General features: G+C 39.4%; 1 protein-coding gene across 4 annotated transcripts in view; it reads right to left on the bottom strand.

Moving 5' to 3' along the window:
• Positions 1-23,640, bottom strand: part of Grk4 (G protein-coupled receptor kinase 4) — a 77,364-nt gene that overhangs the window by 17,236 nt on the left and 36,488 nt on the right. For all 4 annotated transcript variants that reach the window (XM_052198107.1, XM_052198106.1, XM_052198105.1 and 1 more), the window contains 2 exons: positions 3,385-3,422; positions 1,875-1,964 (listed from right to left, as the gene is read on the bottom strand). In XM_052198107.1, coding sequence (XP_052054067.1) covers positions 1,875-1,964; positions 3,385-3,422 — 128 coding nt within the window. The remainder of the gene's footprint in view (positions 1-1,874; positions 1,965-3,384; positions 3,423-23,640) is intronic.

The raw sequence follows: 23,640 nt of genomic DNA on the forward strand, positions 1-23,640 counted from the left end.
AAAAAAAAACAAAAAACAAAAAAAAAAAAACACAAAAAAACATGGTTCTCTCATTACATGCAAAAAAGGGGGAAGACCTTTGATAAAATCCAAGGTTGGGTTGCTGTTTGCTTTTCTCTTTTGTTACCTTACAGAATACTTTCCGACGTCATAGACATTACAAAATGGGATCAAAGGTTCTCTCTTTTTCAATAAGTTGTGTGGGTATTGTCTTCAGCAATGAGCCCTTGTTGTCAGTTTGTGGAGAGCAACCGATTGTCTTGATAACAGTCTGGGTTGTTTGGGATTTTCCATGGGACCTTTTCAACTAACAACTCAATTGGATGATACCCAATCCCAGCACTGGAAGCTTCATTTAGTGATAAGACACGACCATTAAGAGTTCTGACTCCAGCCAGGCGGTGGTGGCACAGTCTGTAATCCCAGCAATCTGGGAGGCAGAGGCAGGCAGATTTCTGAGTTCGAGGCTAGCCTGGTCTACAGAGTGAGCTCCAGGACAGCCAGGGCTATACAGAGAAACCCTGTCTCGAAAAAACCAAATCCAAACTAACAAAAAAACAAAACAAAACAAAACAAAAAATAAAACAAGAGTTCTGACTCCCTCATTATTTGGAAACTTCATTTGGATTGCCTTCATATAGTTAGTAGTCACTGCAATAGATTCCCATATTGCTCCCCAAACAGAAAGAGACAAACAAAGTATATCTGGATGGGAGAGGAGTGGGGAGAAACTGGGAGTAGAGGGAGGGGAACTATATTCAACAGTATTCGATTATACTGTATGAGAAAAGAATCTGTTTAGTAAAAGTGGGGCGAGAAGCCAAAGGTGGTGGCACACACCTTTAAACCCACTCAGAAGGCAGAGACAGACTCTTGAGTTCGAGGCCAGCCTGGTCTACAGAGTGAGTTCCAGGACAGCCAGGGCTACACAGAGAAACCCTATTTCAAAACAACAACAACAACAAAGTCAGGGCAGAGGTGTCTATTAGATGAGTGTGGTAGTGCACACCTTTAATCCCATATATCACTATGCCCAGCTTCTCCAGACCCCCCAAAAAACTTGTTTTTTTTTTAATTAAATTTATAGTTAATCATTGTTTTCAGACAGGAAGAATGTTAATTGCTGTGTTAGTATGTAAAGTATCACAGTGATAATTAGCTTTATTAAGTGCTATTTTAGGGGCTGGCAAGATGGTTCAATGGATAAAAGTGCTTGCGCTAAAACCTGACTACTTTTGAGTTTTGTGAAAGCAGAGAACTGACTCACTTGAATTGTCATCTGACTTTCACATGTGCTCCCTGGCATGCTCATATGTAGACATATATGTACACAGTAATAAATAAATGTAATAGAAATATTTTTTTTAAAAAATTGTTGGTTTTTTTTGTTTGGTTTTTTGTTTTTGTTTTTTGTTTTTTGTTTTTTTTTTTGTTTTTTTTTTTTTTTTGGTTTTTCAAGACAGGGTTTCTCTGTGTAGCCCTGGCTGTCCTGGAACTCACTCTGAAGACCAGGCTAACCTTGAACTCAGAAATCCTCCTGCTTCTGCCTCCCAAGTGCTGGGATTAAAGGCGTGAGCCACCACTGCCCGGCTTAAAAATGTTTTAATGTAGCATTATTGTTACTGATTAATGAGATTCATACTATTAAAGGAAATGAAAAGCTAAGTTTTAGCCCAGCCTCGGTGCCACACACCTTTAATCCCAGAACTTGGGAGGCAGACGCAGGTGGATTTCTGAGGCCAGCCTGGTCTACAGAATGAGTTCCAGGACAGCCAGGGCTTGAGCTACACAGAGAAACCCAGTATTAAAAAAAAAAAAAAAGCTAAGCACCCAAGAGGAAAGGATAAAGTCCACCAAACTCATCTTTCACTTACCCATGTAGCCAACAGTACCAACTCTTCCTCGAACCATCTCCCCTTCTGGGACTTCCATAGCTAGACCAAGATCTGAAATTCGGATGTGTCCTGTGCATGTTCCCACACAATGTACAGATCATGGGGAAAATTAATATTTTAGTGACAATTTATAACTGCGAGGCAAAGTCCATCTAAAAATATTGATCAGAGCTGGGAATATATCTCAGTAACAGAACCATTGTATGTGATATATAAGCTATCCCCAGTGCTAAAACCACATAAAAGTATATATATAATTAATATCTAAAAATTACATTTAACATTTACATATGTAATATACTCTTATACAGCACACTGAGTTTCACTAACAGCAAGAAATCAAATTTATACCTAAAGACACCCTTTAACAGTAAATAACAACCAGATAAAAACAGAGGAACCATATTTATTATTTCCTTATAACTACCAGTTAAGATACTTCACTTAGAGAACTGTACTATACAAATGTTTTATGTATCGGAAGGCATAAATGTTGGCTATAGACCTATGAAAGTAACCAATTACAGAAAATGTTCTTCAAAGCACACCTGTCATAGGATTTAGACTTACCCTAACAACACACCTAGTAAACTACTCAATGCATTACAATATAATTTGCTCTCTTCCCTTCAATGCCAACTCTAGATACCAGTGCAGCATATCCCAGCACAAATCACAAACTTAAGAGTTGGAAACAGTCAAGTTACTTCTTAATTATTCCATAAATGAAGTTCTAAGCACCTTTCTTCTTCATGGGGTCAGTACATAAGTTAGGTAACAAACAGAAAACGGTGGCAGAAGTAAACCTAACAGCTAAATACCGATAATGTCCCACATGTGCCTTCAGTGATGAGCCACAGAAGATGAGCCTAGTCTTTCCAGGAATCGCTCTGGTTCATGCTCTCTACTTCACAGACAGATCCTTTTAGCCACTGAGAATCACTAATCATAAGCTCCTTCTCAAACCGCTAACCTACTCAGTGTAAATACAACCAGCATCCTAGCAATCGTGCTCATTCTCAGATCCAGAGATACCAATGTCAGAGGCACCCATGATGCGGACAAGGAGCTGTCGCATAATGGCTAGTCCCCATAACCACCACCGGGTCCCCATAACTGCATTCTACACCCCCACTCTGTGACAAGTCAAATATAAGGGAACAGCACAGACGGCAACATGCCAAATTTACAGGGCTAAGGAATAGAGAAAAAATAAATATGGATCAATATAAAAAAAACAGGAGGGCAAATACTGGGTTTATTTTCACCTACTTCAAAACATTAATATATGGCGTCCCTACTCTTATGTACGTACAGGTGGTGGCAATGTCAAGTGTTTTGTGTGTGTGTTTTTTAAAGAACACATCCCAAAGAGTTTCTTCTAGTTATTGTTTCCAGTCTGTGTTATTAACTGACTACCTCCACATTAGCTTTGAAGTACAAGTGTCCCTCTGACAAGTCTACACTTTGGCATGAAAGTTTCTCTTACCATGATCATCAAGGAGGATATTCTCTGGCTTTAGGTCTCTACAAGGAAAGAAACAACAAAAAGCTGTTATTCAGAAATCAGTTCCTGAGCACTGAAAACAAACAGCCAGAGATATCTTAATGGCAAAAAGAAGTAGCTAGAAGGGCAGAAAGTAAAACCACCCTCTGTGAGCAATCCAAGCTGTTACAGGCTTTAGCCATAACTACAGACAGGTCAATAATTCTACAAAAAATTCTACATTGCCTATAAAAAACAAAGGAATTCATCTCAGCAAGCAGCATTCATATGTTGAATGTAAAATGAACTGCTTTACATAGTCTTGCTTTGCATAGTCAAGCTGAAGACATTTCAGTGATTCTGTATATAAACCCAGAGTAATGAAAGCAATTAGACCTTAATGAACTTCACTCATTCTATCTTATTGTTAAGGTACTTTAAAATGTATTACATTTCAAAAAGACTTTCAAAGGATTTATATTTAATTATGATTTCACATTTGAGGATAATCTAGATTCCCTACGTACCTCTCCCAATATGTGGACACATCCCTAGAGCATATGAAAAGGACAGTCTAAGCCAGAGTGCAAGACAATACCCTAGAAATAATGCCACAGCAGCAAGATGTAGCAGTAGGTAGCTGGTCCCTGTCAAGGTACCATCTGCTCAGGAGGCTCGCAGATGTCACTGCTGTCGGGGCAGAAAGGCCAGGGTAAAGAGTGAGTAGGGAAATCATGTGGCCTGGCAGGAGCTCCTGGCAGGGGTTGGTTTCCAATGGGCATATAAGCATTCATTCTCTAGGTACAAGAATAATGAACCTTTTTGAATTTTCCCTCTGTCCATTTGGTAGTTAAAAACCTTATTAAACATTATTAAAACTAAACTATTCTTGATATGGAACCTTCACAGCCTCCTTGATTTTCTATCCTTTCTGCCACCCTTCCATCCCAAATGTCTAGGCCTCCACTCAAACCCCTCTGTTCAAATGTAGCCTGCCATCAGTATGACTCTGGTTATGATGAAAATCTTAAGCCTACCCTGAGTCCTATTGACTTGGATGTACATTTCTTCCTGGTCCTTGATGATCTGCTGGTTCATTAAAGTAAAAGAAACTAGCCCTCTGCCTATTGTTCTATATAATCAGTTATACAATCAACTGAAAATACTATCACTCTGACAGAAGAAACACTGTGGGTATTTCTCAAAATAAATGTGCTGGTTAGTTTTTGCCAACTAGACACAAACCAGTCACTCGGCGAGATGAAGCCTCAATTGAGAAGCTGCTTCCAGATTAGCCTATAAAGTATCTTCTTTTTCAAGAAAAAAATTTTGCTTTTTCATTTGCTTTTTCAAGACAGAATTTCTCTATGTAGCCCTGGCTATCTTGGAATTTACTCTGTTGGAGCAGGCTGGCCTCAAACTCACAGAGATTTGCCTGTCTCTACCTCCCAAATTCTGGAATTAAAGGTATATACTACCACTGCCTTCGTGTAAGGCGTCTTCCTAATTGCTAAATGATATAGGAGGATCCAGATCACTATGGATGGTGCCATCCCTGAAAAGTAGGCCTAGCTTATATAAGGTGTGATCTGAACAAGCTAGGAAAAGTGAGCCAATAAACATTTCTCTATAGTCTCTACTTTAGTTCCTGCTTCAGTTCCTGCCCTGATTTCAGTCAGCGATGGACTGTGACATGGAAGTGTAAGCCAAATCTTTTCCTTGGTCAAAATGTTTTATTACAGTGACAAAAACTAAACTAGAACAAACAATAATTGTTGTAATAACATATACTGGACACTAAAAACATCTGAAATCTAAAATGTTTGCAACTCTGACATACTATGGTGCATGCTTGAGATAAGGAATGCCCAATCCAAAGCAGTAGCAGTAGCCATCTATCACTGAATACCATGTATGCCATGACTGTGAACTGTATATGCTGTCTCTAGCCATTTACACGATTCTCCATTGTAAGTGCAGACTAGGTGTCCTAGGGTTTCCATCACTGTGAAGAGACACTATGACCAAGGAAACCCTTATAAAGAACAACACTGAATTGGGGCTGGTTTACAGGTTCTAAGGTTCAGTCCATTATCAACATGGCAGGAAGCATGGCAATCAATGTCCACATGGCACTGGAGGAGCCAAGAATTCTACATTTTGATCCAAAGGACAACAGAAGACTCTTCCAGGCAGATAGGAGGAGAGCCTCAAAGCCCACCCTCCACGGTGACACACTTACTCCAACAAGGCCACACCTAATAGTTCAAGTCTCTGGGCCAGGCATATTCAAACCATCACATTCCACTCCCTGACTCCCATAGGCTTGTTCAAATACAACAGTTTATGGAGGGTATAACTAGCCATAGCATAATGCAAGATGTATTTAGTCCAACTTCAAAAGTCCCACAGTGTAACAGCCTCAACAATGTTAAAAGTACAAGTTCAAAGTCTCTTTTGAGATTCATGCAATTTCTTAACTGCAATTCCCCTATAAAAATCAAAATCAAAAAACATGTCTCCAACATCAAAGGATATACATTACCATTTCAAAACAACATAGTAAGGAAACCCTAGACAAAAGCAAGCTGGACAAACTTCAAACTCTGCATCTCCTTGTCTGATTTGCAACTCCTGTCTGCTTTGTTGACTGCAACCCAATTCTTTCGCTTTAGATGGTTCCAATCCCTGTTAGCAGTTTTCCTCAACAAATATCCCATGCTCTTGATATCTCTAATATCTTGGGGTATCCAAGGTAACTTCAAATTCACACCTTCTTATTACAATGTCTGGGATCCATACATGGTCTACTGGGCTCCTCCACAAGGCTTGGGTCTCTTCTCTAGCACTCTAGGCTCTGGTTGAGCCCACTCTACTGCTGCTATTTTTTGTGATCATCACATGGTACTGACATCTCCAGATTCACTGGAGTTTTCTGCTGCAACTAGGCTTCACCAATTACTTCTCAAAGGCTCTCTTCATGGTGCCAAACCTCAAATTCTTTCCATGACCCCTTCAGTCCTGGGCTGTCAACTGCAAATGATGCTTCTATGGCCTCTCATAGTGCCAAGCCTCAGCTGCTCTCTATGACCCCTTCACACCTTCAAAACCAGTACCCCCTGGGTGACCCTTACATATTACCAAGTACAGCTGCTGCAGGAGGTACAACCTTGGGTATCTCTGGAACAAAGCTTCTTTGTGCTTTCAGAAAACATGTTCCAGAAGATTTCACCCCAGTGATGTTGGTCTCTTCTTAAATACCACTAACTTCTTAGCTCCAGCTAACCAGCATCAATTGTCCCAGTAATCCCTTCTATTCTTGACACTAAAACAAGAGCCACATGGCCAAAGATGCCAAGTTCTGCTGCTTGCTAGAGCTGGAACACGGCCCCCTTGTTCTATTACATTATCACCAGCTTTCTATTTTCCAACTCCTTCACTGCCTAAGCTTAGCTGTGCTGGAACTTACTCCATGGACTGCCTTGAACTCAGAGATCTGCATGGGTCTGTTTCCTGAAAGTTGGGATTAAGAGCATGTCTCACTGTCTTAGGATTTTACTGCTGTGAATAGACACCATGACCAATGCAAGTTTTATAAACGACAACATTTAACTGGGGCTGGCTTACAGGTTCAGAGGTTCAGTCCATTGTCATCAAGGCAAGAGCACAGCAGCATCCAGGCAGGCATGGTGCAGGAGATGCTGAAGGTTCTACATCTTTATCCAAAGGAAGCCAGGAACAGACTGGGCATGCTCAGGCATCTAGGAGGAAGACCTACAAGTCCATCCCCACAGTGGCATACTTCCTCCAACAAGGCCACACTTTCTAACAGTGCCACTCCCAGGGACAAGCATATACAAACCATCACACCATACCTGGACTTAAGCTTTTCTTCACTTAGAACTTATTCTGTCCTAGGCTGGCCTTGAACCCAGAGTTCTGCCTTGCCTTTGTCTCCTGGGATTAAAGAGGTGTACCACTGGTCTTTTGGCTGTCATTTGCACCAGGGAGCCAGGTGGCTCCACAGCCTTCTATGCACAGACCCTGCCAAAAGAGAGTTGGTCTCCCAAGAGTACAGACACAGGCTTACAGGCCCACAGGGAGGGACAAGCTCGAGTCAGAGACAGCAAGACCAACTAACACCAGAGATAACCAAATGACAAAAGGTAAGCACAAGAAACCTACCACCAGAAACCAAGGCTACATGGCAACATCAGAACCCAGTTCTCCCACCACAGCAAGTCCCAGATACCACAACACACCAAAAAAGCAAGAGTTCTATTTAAAATCGCATCTCATGATGCTGATAGAGGACTTCAAGAAGGACATAAATAACTCCCTTAAAGAAACACAGAAGAGCCAGGTGGTGGTGGCACATGCCTGTGATCTCAGCACTCTGGGAGGCAGAGGCAAGTGGATTTCTGAGTTCGAAGCCAGCCTGGTCTACAGAGTGAGTTCCAGAACAGCCAGGGATATACAGAGAAACCCTGTCTCGAAAAAAACAAATCCAAAAAACCAAAAAAACCAAAAAAACCAAAAAAACCCAAAAACCCAAAAACCCAAGAAAGAAAGAAAGAAAGAAAGAAAGAAAGAAAGAAAGAAAGAAAGAAAGAAAGAAAGAAAGAAAGAAAGAAAGAAAGAAAGAAAGAAAGAAAGAAAGACAGACAGGGGAGCATGCATCAACAGGTAAAGGCCCACAAAGAGGAAACACACACATACACACACACAAAAAAAAATCCCTTAAAGAAATACAAGAGAACATGGGTCAACAGATAGAAGCACTTAAAGAAGAAACACAAAAATCCCTTAAAGAATTACAGGAAAACACAAACAAATGAAGGAACTGAACAAAACCATGCAGGATCTAAAAGTGGAAGTAGAAACAATAAAGAAATCACAAAGTGAGACATCTCTGAAGATAGAAAACCTTGGAAAGAATTCCAGAGTCATATATACAAGCATCAACAACAGAATACAAGAGATAGAAGAAAGAACTCAGGTACTGAAGATATCATTGAAAACATTGACTCAGCAGTCAAAGAAAATGCAAAATGCAAAAAGCTTCTAACCCAAAACACCCAGGAAATCCAAGACACAATGAGAAAATAAAACCTAAGGATTATAGGTATAGAAGAGAGCAAAGATTTACAACTTAAAGGGCCAGTAAATATCTTCAACAAAATTATAGAAGAAAATTTCCCTAACCAAAAGAAAGAGATACTCATGAACATTCTAGAAGCCTACAGAACTCCAAACAGACTGGACCAGAAAAGAAACTCCTCCTTTCACATAATAATCAAAACACCAAATGCACTAAACAAAGAAAGATTATCAAAAGCAGTAAGGGGAAAAGGGCAAGTAACTTATAAAGGCAGACCTATCAGAATCACACCAGACTTCTCACCTGAGACGATGAAACCTAGAAGATCCTGAGCAGATCTCATACAGACCCTAAGAGAACACAAATGCCAGCCTTGACTACTATACCCAGGAAAACTCTCAATCACCATAGATTGAGAAACCAAGATATTCCATGATAAAGTCAAATTTACACAATACCTTCTCACAAATGCAGCCCTACAAAGGATAATAGATGGAAAATGCCAACACAAGGAGGGAAACTACACCCTAGAAAAAGCAAGAAAGTTATCTTCCAACAAACCCAAAAGAAGGTAACCACACAAACATAAAAATAACATCAAAAATAACAGGAAGCAGCAATCACTATTCCTTAATATCTCTTAACATCAATGGACTCAATTCCCCAATAAAAAGACATAGACTAACAGAAATATTTTTCATGTAAATCTTCAATTTTAGCAGAAAATGTTTGTAACTTCTCTTTCAACTAATTTAGTAATTTTTTATGTCTACCATTTTATCTGTATTATTTTTATGGTAATCTTCAATTTTAACATGTTTTTCTATATATTTTGCCTATTTTATCAGAAATAGGCAAAATATTTTTCATGTAAATCTCTAATTTTATCACAAAATTATTTAATTCCACCTTCAATTAATTTAGAAAGGTTTTTTATGTCTACCATTTTATCTGTATAATTTTCCATGAAACAGTCAATTTTAACATGTTTTTCTATATATTTCTTGAATTTTATCAGAAATATTTTCAATGTAAATCTTCAATTTTACCTGAAAATATTTATAATTCCATTTTCAATCAACTTAGAAATACTTTTATGCCCACCATTATATCTATATAAAATTTTCCATGATAATCTTCAATTTTAACATGTTTTTCTATATTTTTCTATGATTTTATCAGAAATATTTCCATATAAATCTTCAATTTTATCATAAAATGTTTCTATTTCCTTTTTCAATTAATTTAGCAATGTTTTGTTTGTTTGTTTGTTTTTGTTTTTTGGATTTGGTTTTTTCGAGACTGGATTTCTCTGTATAGCCCTGGCTGTCCTGGAACTCACTCTGTAGACCAGGCTGGCCTCAAACTCAGAAATCCGCCTGCCTCTGTCTCCCAGAGTGCTGGGATTACAGGCGTGCGCCGCCACTACCCGGTTAGCAATATTTCTGTTTTTTGTTTGTTTGTTTGTTTGTTTGTTTGTTTGATTTGGTTTGGTTTTTTCGAGACAAGGTTTCTCTGTATAGCCCTGGTTGTCCTGGAACTCACTCTGTAGACCAGGCTGGCCTCGAACTCAGAAATCCACCTGCCTCTGCCTCTGCCTCCCAGAGTGCTGGGATTACAGGCATGCGCCACCACTGCCCAGCTAGCAATGTTTTTATATCTACCATTTTACCCTTTAATTTCCCGTGAAAATGGTCAATTTTAACATGGTTTTCTATATATCTTCTAGTTTATCAGAAATATTTTCCATGTGAATCTTCAATTCTATCATAAACTGTTTTTACTTCCTTTTTCAATAAAAGAACATGTTTTTCAAAAAAAAAAAAAGGAGGTTAAAATACAATGGAAAAAAATCATTAAGTGTGAACCTGTTCGTAGATAATTAAAAGCAGAAATATGCATAAAAAAAGACGTGTACCACTATTCATGGGCCTACGCTTTTCATAGCCACTATGCCTCAAGATCTGGATCCAAAGCCTATCTATGTCTTCCAGCCTCAAAATCTGGATCACAGGTATGTCCTCCTTTTCTGTATTATAGTTCATTCTAGATTAAAAATTCAAATTATTTCTTGTTCAACAGCAAATACATAAACAGTAAGCTTAGGGGGCATAATCTTGCCACAAAGTCACCACTCCCTTAAATATTTTTATCTCCTTGAACACAGTATTCAGTTCTATTTGACTTCTTGGTGCCCCTTTATTACTTGAACCATATATTTTGTCTTTTAAAGCTTGCTATGCCTTATCAAAATGTTCTTCATGAGACTAAACAGAGTCTAAACTGGACTGTTTTGGAACTTCCTTGGTCAATGAATTAATTTGAGTCTCTTCAGTTTAGCCTCAGACAGACTCTTTAGACAAGGTCAAAAGCAGCCACATTCTTCTCCAAAATATTACAAAAAAAAAAAAAAAAAAAAAAAAAAAACCAAAAAAACAAAAAAAAAAACAAAACAAAACCAAAAAAACATTCTCTAGGCCACATACTAACATTCTGCTCCTCTGAAACATCTTGGGCCAAGTCTTCACATCACCAAAGAACCAATGTTCTTCATAGCCCTACTAGATGGTCCATTAAGCCCCACTTAAAGCATTCCATGGCTATCCAAATCCAAAGTCCCCAAGTCCTCAGGCCTATCAGAGGAATACCCCATTCCTGGTACCAACTTTTGTCTGGAGTCTCAGGAATGTTACAATTCATCATATACCACACCAGCTTACTTTTCTGGTTTCATACTCCTCTTCCTGCTAAAGATAGTACTTCTGCATCTGAACCCCATTTTTCAACCTGTTACAGAGTCTTGACTGATCATGAGATAGCAGAACTGCAGGTACTCTTCAGAGAGAATGCTTTGAACTAGCATGGACCACCTATTAATTCTCATATTAGGCCTGCCTGCCATCCCAGGATGGTTTGTTTGTACATGGTTTTCTCCTTTTTCATTGATGCCTCTGGAGAATAAGTCATCAGGCTTTTCTACTAAGCATCAGTAGACAAAGGCCACACGAAAGAGGAAAACTGATTTGCTGCACCCACAGTGTGAACAATTCTGGGAACACTTCAAAATGACACTAAGTGAAGAGCCAGAGGTTGGCACAACTCAGAACAACTCATTAGCCTCAATGTTTAGACCAGGATCTTAAACCAAACAAGTTAAGCTTATCAAGCCCTAGCTGTAATCTGTCTGAGGGAATAGAGACACTACTGCAGAAAAATGCATCTCAATGAGCAGGCTCAGATCACTAGAAGCTTGTCCCTAGTAGTCCAAGCAGCACTGCATAGGTAGCACCATCACAAGAAGAAACAACTCATTAACAGTAACAATTATTTCTTCAGCAAAATAACAAGATGTCTGCCGAACTATCCAAATATGAGCCCCACACAGGTGTCTTATCCAATGAATTCTAACAACATTTTTTAAAAATACTTTAAGAGAGCTCTTCTTCTCTCCTACTACATGATCTTCTTTCCAGGAGTCCATCTGCTTCCTCTTCTGCAGATGTCAGTAGATCTTTACTTTGTTAATGCTCATCACCAGAAAATTATTTTGCTGCCCGCATAACGAGCCTTCTAGACACCAGCATGAACAGGGAAGAACTGTTCTCCTGGTTGGAGTAAGAAGGGAAAGCAAAGACAAAGGCACTAATTGGCTAATTGCTACAAAGAGTTCTTTAAGATTTATTTTTTATTTCTATTTTTGATTTATGTATATACATGCTTCTGTGTGCTGAAGCCATAGGTCTTTGTGAACAGCCTGATGTAGGTGCTGGGATCTGAACTCTGGTCTTCTGTAAGAGCAGCAAACGCTCAACTGCTAAGTCATTTCTGCAGCCCCTACTGCCATAAGTGTTAAATGATCTTGACTAAGAAACTTGGTCCCAGTAACTTTAAAGAAAGTTGGTATTATTCTGAGTCCATTTTCGAAAATGTTGAGTTGCCTCTGAAACCAACTCAAAAATGGGTTTACTTCTTAGTACAGGTTAAGTATCCCTTATTTAAAATATTTGAGACTAAGAGTGCTCTTCGATTGCAAATTTTTGAAATACTTTAGATACACAGATGAGATACTCTGGGAACGGTGTAGATGTAAGCAGTCTTTTATGTTTCTTATACATGTTCTACACACAACCTGAAGGCAATCTGTACACCATTCTTAGTGTACTGCACTTGACTGTGGTACTGAAGACTAAGACTAGGGCCTCATACATGCTGGACAAGCACTGTTCCAGTGAGTCACATCTTCAACCTTGTGCCTGCACTGATTGGGGCTCAGCACATGAGGTCTAGTATGCAATTTTCCACTTATGATAGCAGTGCTCTAAAAGTTTTAAGAGCTAGAAAGATGACTCAGTAAATAAAATGCTTACCACATAAGCCTGAAGACTGAAATTCAGACATTCAGAAGTAACATCAAAGGTACAAAGAAATCACAGCAGCCTGTAATCCCAGAACTCAAGAGGCAGATACCAATGTCTTTCCCTAGGGCAAAACTCTTAGCTAGACTAGCTGGAACTGGTGAGTTCCAAATTCACCAAAACCCTGCTACAATAAAGTTGAGAGTGCTCAAAAGAGAAAGATAATGTCAAATTTTGGCCTCCAAATGCATGTGTACACACGTTCATGTACCCACACATACATGTGCATTCACACACACACAAACAAGCACCAGGCAGTAGTGGTGCACTCCTGTCATCCCAGCACTCGGGAGGCAGAGGTGAATTTCTGAATTCGAGGACAGCCTGGTCTACAAAGTGAGTTCCAGGACAACCAGGGCTACACAGAGAAACCCTGTCTTAAAAAATCAAAACCAACCAAACAAACAAAACATATAACAAAAAGTTATATGTAACTGTGAGAGAGAGAGAGAAAGACAGAGAGAAAGAGAGAGTTGGATTTAAGATCATTTCAAGGTTCAGATATTTGAATTAGAGATGTTCAAATCATATTGTATATAGAGAATTACATAGTAAGAGGCAGAAATTCTAACCTAAAAGAATATAGTTCAGAGCAATTCTTATAAACATTTTAAAAAAGTGCCATTGTTTCCTTAGCAAGTTTCAGGAAGCATTAAAAAGTCTATAGTTTATTGTTTAAACTACTCACTATGAATTCTAACATGTATCTTCATTCAATGTCACTGCCCTGCTCCTCTTGTTATAGTTTGTTCATAACTAGCATGGTTTTGTTATTTACAATGGGCTGCCTCCTAACTATAGTGACACTTAGAAACAAAAATAAAAGCACACAGATACCATTGGATCACCTCTATGAGGTCAAGTTTTGGCTAGAATTCAGACTGAATAATTCCTCTTTGGTCATCACCATTAACAGATGTAGTCTATACATCCATGTGGCCAGGCATCTTTGACTTACAGAAGCAAGCCACAGTGGGTGCACACAGTTCTCAAGAAGTCCAAAACTTCCACAGCTCCAGTAACATGCTAGAGACATGCAGAAAACAAGACTATAGACATTATAAAAAGCCATCCACTATCCCTAAAGCAATAAATTGACTCCTGTATCCCAGAACTAAGAAGCTTTGATTTCAAAAATGCTGCTTCTTAAAAAACCTAAAATCTTAGAAATCAGTCAAATCACTCTGAATAAAAAAAACCCAAACAAACAAACAAACAAACAAACCACACAATCAGTATGCTCACCAAGTCACCTTCCCAGCATGTACATGGATACAAAGAAACACTCAACAAGCAACTTGGTTCTTTCTTAGACACCAATAAGCTGATCCTAATTTTCTATGGCTCCGAGGAAGTTTGAAGCCCTGCAGGAGGAACAATAATATATACCAACCAGTACCCCCAGAGCTCCCAGGGACTAAACCACCAACCAAAGAATACACAGGGAGGGACCCATGGCTATATGTAACAGAAGATGGCTATTTCAGACATCAATGAAAGGAGAGGCCATTGGTCCTGTGAAGGCTCAATTCCTCAGAATAGGGGAATACAAGTCAGAAAATTGGGGTGGGGGAAACAGGGGAAGGGAGGAAGGGATGGGGGTTTTCGGAGGGATAAGGAGGAAAGGGAATACCATTTGAAATGTAAATAAAGCAAATATCTAATAAAATTTTCTATAAAAATACAGAAGACCTGTCGGGATGGCACAAAAGAAGATAAAAAAAGAACAGACTTAAAGGTTTATATTTCCAGATTTTAAAACTTTTTTAAAAAGCAATATAATTAATTCAGTGGGAATTTGACCCCGAGTCAGACAAGTAGCCCAATGGAATGAAGAGATTTGAAATTTGAGAAATAAACCCTCCCTCCATCTACTGATTCTAGACAAAAGTGCCACATTCTTTCAATTGGAAAATAAAAGTACTTTTTAAAACTGGTGTTGAGGTATATATTAGCAAATCCTTATCCCAACCTACACTATCTACAAATTAGCACACCTTAAAAATACAAAACTCTTGCAAGAAAATAGAAGTAATAATTTGTTAGGTATGGTACCAAATATGATAAATAAAAAGGAAAATTTGTTAACTCAATTGTTCAAATTTTTTGTACTTCAAAAGGCAACATTAAGAAAATAAAAATCTAAACCAAAAGAATTGGGAAATGGCTCAATTAGTAAAACACTTGCATCAGAACCTCAATTTGTAATCCCATCAATGTCAAGATAGGAGACAGACAGACAGATCCCTGGAGCTTGCTGGCCAGTCAGCCTAGCCTACTTGGTGAAGCTCCAGGCTAGTGACAGACCATCTCAAACAGAAAGAGGAGGCAGCTAAGAAACAATACCTGACACCATATTACCACTTCCAAATACATAAATAAGCACAAGAGTGGATGTATGTGTGTCTATGTGGATGGAGATAAACGAGAGAATAAAGGAAAGAAAAAGAAGGTGGACAACAATAGGAGCAATGTTTTTAATTATATAAAGAACATGATTCTAGAATATATAAAAATGCAAAACAATAAAACATATAGCTCTATTTTAAAATATGTAAACTATTTGTTTACAAAATTTGCCTAAGAATATATAAAATGGCCAGCAAAAGTCTAAGAATAGCCAGGCAGTAGTGGTACACGCCTTTAATCCCAGCACTTGGGAAGCAGAGGCAGGCGGATTTCTGAGTTCGAGGCCAGCCTGGTCTACAGAGTGGGTTCAGGACAGCCAGGGATACACAAAGAAACCCTGTCTCAGAAAAAAAAAAATCTAAGAACATAGCATGCACATATCTGTAAGTATAAATCCCCAGTACCACCAGCATCACTAAAAAACAAAAAACAAAAGCAAAATAAGCCAATTCTAGGCTTTTTGCCACTGTGACAAATACTAGAGAAACAGTTTAAAAGAAAAAGATGGTTCCCTGGGGTCTAACTTCTTGAGTTCTTTGTATATATTGGATATTAGCCCTCTATCAGATGTAGGGTTGGTGAATATCCTTTCCCAATTTGATGGTTGCCGTTTTGTCCTTTTAACAATGTCCTTTGCCTTATAGAAACTGTAATTTTATGAGGTCCCATTTGTCAATTCTTGATCTTAGAGCATAAGTTATTGGTGTTCTGTTCAGGAACTTTTCCCCTGTGCCCATGTCCACAAGGGTCTTCCCCAGTTTCTTTTCTATTAGTTTCAGTGTGTCTGGTTTTACATGGAGGTCCTTGATCCACTTGGAGTGTAGTTTAGTACATGGAGATAAGAATGGATCAATTCGCATTCTTCTGCATGCTGACCTCCAATTGAACCAGCACCATTTGTTGAAAAGGCTATCTTTTTTCCACTGGATGTTTTCAGCTCCTTTGTCGAAGATCAAGTGACCATAGGTGTGTGGATTCATTTCTGGATCTTCAATTCTATTCCATTGGTCCACTTGTCTGTCACTGTGCCAATACCATGCAGTTTTTAACACTATTGCTCTGTAGTATTGCTTGAAGTCTGGGATACTGATTTCCCCCAGAATTTCTTTTGTTGTTGAGAATAGTTTAAGCTATCCTGGGTTTTTTGTTATTCCAGATGAATTTGAGAATTGCTTTTTCTAACTCTGTGAAGAACTGAGTTGGGATTTTGATGGGGATTGCGTTGAATCTGTGGATTGCTTTTGGCAAGATGGCCATTTTTAACTATATTAATCCTGCCAATCCATGAGCATGGTAGATTTTTCCATTTTCTGAGGTCTTCTTCGATTTCCTTCTTCAGAGACCTGAAGTTCTTGTCGTATAGATCTTTCACTTGTTATGTTAGAGTCACACCAAGATACTTTATATTGTTTGTGGCTATTGTGAAGGGTGTCATTTCCCTAACTTCTTTCTCAGCCTGTTTATCCTTTGAGTATAGGAATGCAACTGATTTGCTTGAGTTAATTTTATAACCAGCCACTTTGCTGAAGTTGTTTATCAGCTGTAGGAGTTCTCTGGTGGAGGTTTTCGGGTCACTTAAGTAGACTATCATGTCATCTACAAATAGTGATAATTTGACTTCTTCCTTTCCAATTTGTATCCCCTTGACCTCCTTATGTTGTCTAATTGCTCTAGCTAGAACTTCAAGTACTATATTGAAAAGATATGGAGAGAGAGGGCAGCCTTGTGTAGTCCTTGATTTTAGTGGGATTGCTTCATTCTTCTCCATTTAGTTTGAAGTTGGCTACCGGTTTGCTGTATATTGCTTTTACTATGTTTAGGTACGGGCCTTGAATTCCTGTTCTTTCCAAGATTTTTAGCATGAAAGGATGCTGAATTTTGTCAAATGCTTTTTCTGCATCTAATGAGATGATCATGTGGTTTTTTTCTTTGAGTTTGTTTCTGTAGTGGATAGCATTGATGGATTTCCTTATACTGAACCATCCCTGCATCCCTGGGATGAAGCCTACTTGATCATGGTGGATGATCGTTTTGATGTGTTCTTGGATTCGGTTGGCAAGAATTTTATTAAGTATTTTTGCATCAATATTCATAAGGGTAATTGGCCTGAAGTTCTCTTTCTTTGTTGGATCTTTGTGTGGTTTTAGTATCAGCATAATTGTGGCTTCATAGAACGAGTTGGATAGAGTTCCTTCTATTAAAAAATGGGGTACAGATCTAAACAAAGAATTTTCACCTGAAGAAATTTGGATGGCCAAGAGGCATCTTAAGAAGTGCTCAACATCATTAGTCATTAGGGAAATGCAAATCATAACAACCCTGAGATTTCACCTTACACCAGTCAGAATGGCTAAGGTCAAAAACTCAGGAGACAGCAGGTGTTGGCGAGGATGTGGAGAAAGAGGAACACTCCTCCACTGCTGGTGGGGCTGTAAGATGGTACAACCACTTTGGAAATCAGTCTGGCGGTTCCTCAGAAAACTGGACATGACACTTCCGGAGGACCCTGCTATACCTCTCCTGGGCATATACCCAAAGGATTCCCCGGCATGCAATAAAGACACATGCTCCATTATGTTCATAGCAGCCTTATTTATAATAGCCAGAAGCTGGAAAGAACCCAGATGTCCCTCAAAGGAGGAATGGATACAGAAAATGTGGTATATTTATACAATGGAATACTACTCAGCAATTAGAAACAATGAATTCACAAAATTTTTAGGCAAATGGTTTGATCTGGAAAATATCATCCTAAGTGAGGTAACCCAATCACAAAAGAATACACATGGAATGCATTCTCTGATAAGTGGATATTAATTAGCCCAGAAGCTCTGAATACCCAAGGCACAAATAACATAACAAATGACTCCCATGAAGAAGTATGGAAAGGGTCCTGATCCTGGAAAGGATTGATCTAGCATTGGATAGAAATATAAGGACAGAGAAAAAGGAGGGAGGTGATTGGAGAATGGATGAAGAGAAGAAGGTTTATGGGACATATGGGGAGGGGGGAACTGGGAAAGGGGAAATCATTTGGAATGTAAACAAAGAATATAGAAAATAAAAATATTTAAAAAAAAGAAAAAGATGTCTTTTGTCTCAGAGTCATAGAAACTGGCTGGCTTCATTGCTGTTAGAACTTTGATGAGAAAGATCATCATGATGGGAGGACTGTATGACAACAGAGGCTGTTCACCTCATGGTAGATAGGAAGCAGAGAACTGGACAGGAAGAACCCAGAGACAAGACATATCCTTCAGTCCTTCAAGAGCATACCTGTAGAGACATACGACGTAACATTGGACAACAGAATGTGTAGTAAGAGTGTGGGAGTGAAGAATGGAACTAGACAAGTATACCTATTTGATTTGTAATTTTTTGTTTTATTTTAAATGAAAGTTGACTTTCTAAATCAAAAAAATGTTTTTGCCAGTTAATGGTGATGTATGCCTTTATTTCAGCACTTGGGAGGCAAAGGCAAGGATATCTCTGTGGGTTCAAGGTCAGTCTGTTCTACAGAGAGAGTTCCAGGGTAGCCAGGGCTACACAGAGAAACCCTGTCTTAAAAACTAGAAAGAGGGGGAGAGGGAGAGGGAGAGGGAGTGGGAGAGAGGGAGAGAGAGAAAGACAGAGAGAGACAGAGTCAGACAGAGAGAGACAGAGAGTTAGTTCTCTCAAGACTTTTCCAATACATACATTTGATTTTATTCACTTGCTTTTTGTTTTCCATCAAATATTTTAAACAGTGTGTTTGTTACAAAGCAGAGGTATAGAACCAACCATGACAGCCCATGGATCATACAAGCAAGCCTTTGTTGCCAGGATCCTGTTTTGCACTTGTGGGCCTGGGAAGCTCATTGTTTGTGCCTATCAAATATTACAACAGTCTCACTGGCTGACAGCAGTCCTGAACCATCCTGAGCCAGGCACCTTTGTTGACTTCTTGTTTGAACAAACACAAGAGGGCTCTGGAGAAAAGAAAAAGACAGAATACTCCAGTAAAATGTGAGATAAGAGGGCCTTGTGACACTATGGCTTCTTCTAATGTCTTCACCTTAAATAAGATATAAATCAAGAAACACAACATAGGATTTAGCAGGCCCTCGATGACTTCTGCCTGTCTCTCCCAAGCACATGGGCTCCAGTGGACTGTTATGCTGGCTTTCTCCAGGATGCTCACAGAAGCACATCCATCCAGGTGAAGCTTTCTCCTCCCATTTCCCAGACTCATTAAAAGTGGGACTCCTGAAAGACTCTCAAGAGGTGACCCTATGCAAATGTATGGGGAAAAAAACACCTTGGCCAACACTGTGCCAAAGTACCTGTTGGAAGCCAGGTCTCCTGGCACTACGCTCCCTCCCTTAGCCTCTCAATTTTAACTACAAAGAACTAATTGAAGCCCAGCCATGTTCCTCACACATTCTTCCATTTTTCTGAAGAATGCTTAAAATTCATACTTTTAAAACTACATTGTCTCTCTAGCTCATAGTTTTAATAAAGTTCATCTCTAGTGGCTCTACACACTTTTAATCCCAGCAGAAATAGAGGCAGGAAGATATCTATGATTTTGAACAAGGCAATCAAAGCTACATAGTGAGACCCTATCTCAAACAAAACAAATCTCTTCTAGCATATGGCTTAATATAAATTGACAGGTACCAAATTCTAAAAACAGGAAATGAGACACTAAAAATAAAACACATTTTCTTTGAGGCATACCAGTGTTTAAACAAAAGAGAGGGCCATTTTTAGAAGCTGAAAGTCATTCATTCATAAAACACTTAAAGCACTACTAAAGGTAAGCACTGTGAATACAGAGGGAGGGAGAAATGGACCAGCTTCTGGAAATAACCCAATCACACCTTCTCTATAGTGCTGCCTAAATGCCAGTACAAGATTAAGAAAATGAGGTTCTTCCAGACAACCTAGGAATTCACCTTGAAGTTGAAGGCAAGCAGGTCAGGACAGTAATTTTCCCCTTGCTCACTGGCTAAAGGTCAGGCTCTGTCAGCTCCTCTGCAGTGCTAGTTGTCTACTCTGTGGGAAACAATCTGTTATAAAATATGTAAGGTAGCGAAAAAATAAAGGTCTATCATTATAGAATAAGAGTAGGGACTCTTGAAAAGCTCACAGTCTAGTGTGACCAACTCTAGGTTGAGAGTTGCCTGTCAGAGCACTACAGGGATGCTGCAGGAACAGCACTCAGGCTGTCAGGAAGAGGATGTGGTGGTTTGAACAAGAATGGCTCCCATAGGCTCATATATTTGAATGCTTAGTCACCAGGAAGTAGAACTATTTGATAGAAGAATTGGGAGATATGGTTTTGTTGGAGAAAGTGTGTCAACTGCGGTGGGCTGTGAGATTTCAAAGGCCCATGCCAAGCCTAGACTCTCTCTGCCTCTCTGCCTACAGATCAGAATGTAGTTCTCAGCTACTGTTCCAGTGCCAACCTACATGATTGGCCTCTGAAATTGTCAGCAAGGCCCTAATTGAGTGCTTTCCTTTATTAGTTGCCTTGATCATTATGTTTCTTCACAGTCATAAAACAGTAACTAAGACAGAAGTAGCATTCCTGGAATAACTCATGAAAGACTAGCAGAGGTCCTCATATCAACAGGAAGAGGGGTTGCAGTGAAGAAAGCATCCATAGAGGAGTATACTGCCAAAACAGAGTTATAAAGACTTCTTAAATGTCTTGGAAATCACAAATGTATTTGTATAACAAGGGCTGAATCAATATGAATTATCAGGAAACAAGGCTGGAGAAGTTAGTAAGAAACTATTATCATAAAGGGTCTGACCTGGTGAATAAGAGTCCCATACCAGAGGAAGACACAGTGGGGTCATATCTGCATTCAAACATGCCTTGCCAGGATCTTCTGGAAAATGCACTGGGGCAGCACAGCAGCATGGAGACCAACTCAAGCTTCTCTCAGTTGGCTAACAAGAGAAAGACATGGACTAAGCTGTTCACCATGGACAACAGTCTGATGAAAATATTCCAGAGTGAAGTGATGAGCAACTGAGAAGGGAAGATAAGAGCAAGAGAGCCACAGGCCACTCTGCAATTTATTTTTAAAAAGCACAAGGAATTCTCTTTAGAAGGCTAGGGTGATGGCTCAGTGGGTAAACACATTTGCTGTACATGAGGTCCTGAGTTTGAACTTAACACCAAACCCAGGTGATATAGTGTGCATCTATAAACCCAGTGTTCCTATGGTGAGATGAAAGGCAGAGATAAGAGATGCCCAGAAGCCTACAGGCCAGCTATCCTGATATACATTGCAGCAAACAAGAGACCCGATCTCACACAAGCTGAAAGGAGGGAATGGACACCCAAAGCTGTCCTTTACCCTTCATGCATGTGCTTCTGACAATATGCACACATGTACAAATACATTCACACACACAAACAGATATTTGTTTTAAAGGAAAGAAATTCTCATTAAGGATTGGTTGGCAGGTAAATTTCTGAAAGAGAAAAGTGCCCAGGGAAACTGATCAAATGAGATTCATTGCATAAAATTTCCAATATCTGAGGAACCACCACACTGATTTGCAGAGTAGTTGTACCAGCTTGCAGTCTCACCAGCAATGGAGGAGTGTTCCTTTCTCCACATCCTCACCAGCATCTGCTGTTACCCGAGTTTTTGATCTTAGCCATTCTGAATGGTGTGTGGTGGAATCTCAGGGTTGTTTTGATTTGCATTTCCCTGATGACTAAGGATGTTGAACATTTCTTTAGGTGCCTCTCAGCCATTCAGTATTCCTCAGTTGAGAATTCTTTGTTTAATTCTGTACCCCATTTTTAATAGGGTTATTTGTTTCTTTGGAGTCTCCCTTCTTGAGTTCTTTGTATATATTGGATATTAGCTCTCTATCGGATGTGGTACTGAGGACCCAGCTCTACCACTCCTGGGTATATACCCAGAATATGCTCCAACATGTAATAAGGACACATGCTCCACTATGCTCATAGCAGCCTTATCTATAATAGCCAGAATCTGGAAAGAACCCAGATGTCCTTCAACAGAGGAATGGATACAAAAAACATAGTACATTTACACAATGGAGTACCACTCAGCTATTAAAAACAATGAATTCATGAAATTATTAGGCAAATGGTTGAAACTAGAAAATATCATCCTGAGTGAAGTAGCCCAATCATAAAAGAACACACATGGTATACACTCACTGATAAGTGGATATTGGCCCAGAAGCTCGGAATACTCAAGATACCTTTCACAGACCACGTGAAGCTCAAGAAGAAGGAAGACCAAAATGTGGATACTTTGGTCCTTCTTAGAAGGGGGAACAAAATACCCATGGAAGGAGATACAGAGACAAAGTGTGGAGCAGAGACTGAGGGAAAGGCCAGAGACTGTCCCACCTGGAGATCTATCCCATATACAGTCACCAAATCCAGACACTATTGTGGATGCCAACGAGCGCTTGCTGATAGGACCCTGATATAGCTGTCCCCTGAGAGGTTCTGCCAGTACCTGACAAATACAGAGGTAGATGTTCTCATTCAGCCATTGAACTGAGCACAGGGTCCCCCAATGGAGGAGCTAGAGAAAAGACCCAAGGAGCTAAAGGAGCTTGCAGCCCCATAATAGGAACAACAATATGAACCAACCAGTAGCCCCAGAACTCCCACGGACTAAGCCACCAACCAAAGAGTACACACAGAGGAACACATGGTTCTAGCTACATATGTAGCAGGAAGATGGCCTTGTTGGACATCAATGGGATGTGAGGCCCTTAATCCTGTGAAAGCTAGATGTCCCAGTGTAGGAGAATGCCAGGACAGGGAAGTGGGAGTGGGTGGGTTGGTGATGGGGGGGGAGGGGATAGGGGGTTTTTGGAGGGGAGACAAGGAAAGGAGATAACATTTGAAATGTAAATAAAGAAAATATCTAATAAAATTTTTTTAAAAAATCCCAAAATCTAAGAAAGATGAATTATTTTCAAAGTTTAATATACTAATTGTTTAAGCTAATTCTAATCACAAAACTTAATTTTATTCTATTATTTAGTTTTTTTGAGATAGGGTATCTCTGTGTGACTCTGACTGTCCTAGAACTCACTCTGTAGACCAGGCTGGCCTGGAACTCACAGAGATCTACCTGCCTCTGAATCTCAAGTGCTAAGATTAAAGGCATGTGCTATCACTGGCTTAATTTGATTTTTTCTTAACGAATTCCAGGTTGAAAAGAAAACATTTTTAGTACATTTGTTTCTCTCATTGTCTCAGAACATTATAAATGTTTTTATCAGACCTGTCAAGTCTCTCAGAATTCTGGATGCAGGCTTTCTCATGCTCACACTATT

This window comes from Apodemus sylvaticus, chromosome 11, assembly GCF_947179515.1.
Source record: "Apodemus sylvaticus chromosome 11, mApoSyl1.1, whole genome shotgun sequence".
Classification (NCBI taxonomy): Eukaryota; Metazoa; Chordata; class Mammalia; order Rodentia; family Muridae; genus Apodemus; species Apodemus sylvaticus.